At 45.4% G+C, this 3,797-nt stretch overlaps 1 protein-coding gene across 1 annotated transcript in view; it reads left to right on the top strand.

Moving 5' to 3' along the window:
- The window catches only part of Myom1 (myomesin 1), a 140,244-nt gene that overhangs the window by 61,658 nt on the left and 74,789 nt on the right, over positions 1-3,797 (top strand). The window contains exon 11 of the mRNA XM_010638739.3: positions 828-989. Coding sequence (XP_010637041.1) covers positions 828-989 — 162 coding nt within the window. The remainder of the gene's footprint in view (positions 1-827; positions 990-3,797) is intronic.

The following is a 3,797-nucleotide window of genomic DNA, read 5'->3' as shown; positions in this document are numbered from 1 at the left end:
CCCTGAACATATTTAAATTGCTTCTTGCTCTTATAGTCTTATTTTTTTTTCATTATTTAGATAATACTTTATTAGTTTCTGTAATCAAACCCACGTAGATATGACCTTACGTATTTAGTACGATGTTAGCCCTCTACACATGGAAAAAAAATAAAAATAAAAATAAATTAACATGAAATATAAATGTTCATGCCCTAATAAATTTGTAAAAAACAAGCTAGACCCCTTATCAATCAAGATATCACATTGGTAAGTAGTATTATATATTGCAGGAAAACTTATGGCACCAAAATCATCTTTGCAGTTTGTAGGACCCTTAGTAGGTTTCATGAGTTATAAAACATTTCCAGTGGAAAAAGCCTTATAATTTGGTGCCTTTAACTGAATTTTCTCTCTGCTTTTCAGACAAAGGGCTTTGCCATTTAATTCTGCACTGGCCCTAGAAATGGAGTGTCTGGCACACGGTCTCTCACTTCTGTCCAGTATTTTTATTATTTTACAGGGGTGCACAGTTCACAAATGCTTTTGTTTCAGAACAATTTGGTTTGCAAACAGAAGTGTTTACCAGAACTTCGTTTTCACTTGCGAGCTCTGCATTGGACATCAGACACGAATGTGGCCATCTTCCCCAGACTTGTGGAACAAATTAAGTTCGTGAACCGAGGCTGTGCTGTACACCCTGCAGAAGGGTTTGATGCCCGGATACGTCCTCTCATAGTCAAATAACTTTAATACCGGAAAGGGGAAATGAGAGAGAGAGGAAGGGAGGAAGGGAAAGGGGCGTGGTAGAGGACAGATCTGTTGATTTGCTTGTTGCTTATTTCCAGGGGCACCTGTTTCTCCATCGAAATGGGTGCAAACACAGTGGAGTGGCGATCGGGCAACGCTGACGTTTTCCCATCTCAACAAGGAAGACGAAGGCCTCTATGCAATCCGCGTACGGATGGGAGAGTACGCTGAGCAGTACAGCGCTTACGTCTTTGTCAGAGGTAAGACCCGGGAACAGGCAAAGCCCGGCCACACTGGACACACCGAGGCCAGATTAACCTGCCCAAACGTGCTCTGCGTAACAAGAGAGCAGTTTGAAATCTCTCCAGACTACCTGAGGTAGGAATACCTGTCCCCAGGAAAACCAGACCTAGGGTCCGAAGGGACCCTGGGTGGTACCACGACAGCAGAGTTTATTTTTCTCCGTGCCCATCAGGCTAGAGGTTGGGGCGTCCAGCTGCCTCTGCCGAATGTGGTCACGCGCTGTCCCGGGCCCCCTTTCTTCCCTGTGCCCCGTGCTGCCAATCACATTCCCATCCCAGCCTTTGGAGAGAACCGAAGTGGAACAGAGGCAGAGCCGCAGAGCACATGGCACTGCCCGGGTGTCGGTCTCTGGGGGGCCAGCGTGCTCCCTGTGCTGAGAGGAACCGCAGGGACGGCTCTCTCCCTCCCTCTCCCTCCCTTTCCTCTCTCTCCCTCCCCACTCTCTCTCTCTCTCCCCCCTTTTTCTCTTCGTCCCCCACCCCTCCACTTGGCAGTCTGTACCACACTCTGTGCCGCAGACCAGCAAGTGCTGAAGACACGCTGGTCGCACTGGTCTTAGCAGAGCCAGAGAACATCTTTGGCAGTTCCGAGAAACAGACTGAGGCTTTGCTGCTTCCTCCCTGGGCGTTTTCAGGGAACCCCCGGCATGCTCCCGGGTTGCTCAGCATTTCTCAGCCACACCCACAATTGTGCCTTTCTGCTAGGCCTACGCTGGGCTTACAGGGCTAGTTGCAGATGAGGGGACAGTGTCAACATTTGAGATTTATACTTAAACCAGTTCTCAAATCCATGGATTAGGAAAATGGAAGGTTTCTAAAATTTATCAGCTGTTTCTGCAACTCTGGGAGGCTGAGGCAGGAGGATTACAAATTTGAACCCTGCCTGAGCAACTGAGTGACTTAGTGAGACTGTGTCAAAATAAAAAATCAAAAGGACTGGGGATATAGCTTGGTACGAAGGCCCTAGGTTCAATCCCTAGATATCTCTAATTCTATCTCTATCCCTGTCTCTGCCTCATCTGTGTCTCAGATGTCGTATTAGTCAACCTTCCTGTCGCTGAGACTTAAAACCCAGCACACACAATGTAAAGGAGAAGTTCAACTGGCTCACGGTTGCAGAAGTTTCAGTCAATGGGTGGCTGGCTCCAAGGGGGAACCATCCTAATACAAGGGTGTGACATAACAAAGTCTCAGTTTATGGTGGCCAGGAAGCAGAGCAGGCAAGAGCATCAGAAAGGAAGAGGCAGGACCAGATGTAGACCCCAAGGTCAGCCTCCATGACCCGCCCAGACACACGCAGAGCGCTTTACTCATCCCCAGGGTGGCTCCCAAGCTAATCCAGGTCCCATTCTACCTTAACTGCCACAGATGTTGACTTCAGAGAATTGAATAAATGGGAAAGATAAACTTTAGCAATTGAATTGTCAATTTAACAACTTTGAAGAGTTCCTTTAAATTATTATGATATATTTGAGGTTGTTTTAAAGCATCTTTATTGAGGATACGTATCATAAGATTCAATCATATTAAGTGTAGACTTGCGTACTTTTTGGTGTATCTGCAGAGTTGTGCAACCAGGACTCACAATCCACTTCTAGAGTTGGGTGGGGAGGAGGAGGGGTTGCTGGGTATTGAACCCAGCTCCAACTTTCACAGCATTTCCGTCACCCTAAATCTTGTGCCCATTTTCCTTTCATCCATAGCCAACTAGCCTCTGGCAACCACTGTTTTACTGTCTGCACAGATTTCTCTTTGTGGATGTTCTTTTTGGGTATATGTATCCTTTTGTGCCTGCGTTTTTTCGTTTAGCATGCTTTGAGGTTTGCTCGTGTTTTGACTGCAAAATAACATTCCGGTGTGTGCTCAGGCCTCCTTTTGTCTATACTGTCAACAGCTCATAGGCAGCTGGAAGGTCCTCACTCTGATTAGAATAAATGATGCTGCTTGAACATTTCTGCTCACATTTCTAGGCCCGTGTTTCCAGTCCTGGTGGGTACCTGCCCACAGGTGGAATTGCTGGGTCATACGGTACATTCATGCTTAACTTTGAAAGAAACTGCTAAATGCTTTCTATGATAAAGTGTTTTAAAAACTTTGCATCCACTGAGTTGCATGAGGCCATTTCAGTGCATTTTTTTTAGAGCGTTGATATTTTTGCCACTTAGAAAATAGCTTCTGCACCAGAACGATCAGCGTATAAAACACCATATGTCTGCAGAAGCACATTGCAGAGCTGTACACATTTGGCCAGGGCCTTATTACATAGATATTATGTATTCATTGTGAAAACATAAATGATATAAATAAGCAAAAAGAAATGAAAGCAAAAGCCGTCCATAAGTCTACCACCCCGAGACATCCAGTGTTACCGTGTTGTGTGTACCCCTGTTGTGTTCCCTGTCCTCTCTCCTCTCTCTCTCACACACACACTCATGGAGAGACATAGAGACAAAGTGGGCAAAGAAGGAAAGTATTTGTAGTGGAAGAAACTAGAAAAACTCTAGACATCTACCAATCCGAGGGCTGTATATTTATGTGCAGGAAATATTAAATATAAGCATACATTTTATATAAAGTAAAGTGTGTGGAAACTCCATATAACCCACAGAGCACTGCAGAGCAGCGAAACTGAACGACGTATAAGTGTGAGGGCCTGGGATTTAGCTCAGTGGTGCCGCCGCCTGCCTTGCAAGCACAAGGACCGGAGTTCGATCCCCGGTACCAAAAAAAAAATATATATATAGATAGATATATCTATCTATCTAT

This window comes from Fukomys damarensis, unplaced genomic scaffold (assembly GCF_012274545.1).
Source record: "Fukomys damarensis isolate Sample0158 unplaced genomic scaffold, DMR_v1.0_HiC HiC_scaffold_30, whole genome shotgun sequence".
NCBI lineage: Eukaryota > Metazoa > Chordata > Mammalia > Rodentia > Bathyergidae > Fukomys > Fukomys damarensis.
This window is presented reverse-complemented; position numbering and strand designations above follow the sequence as displayed.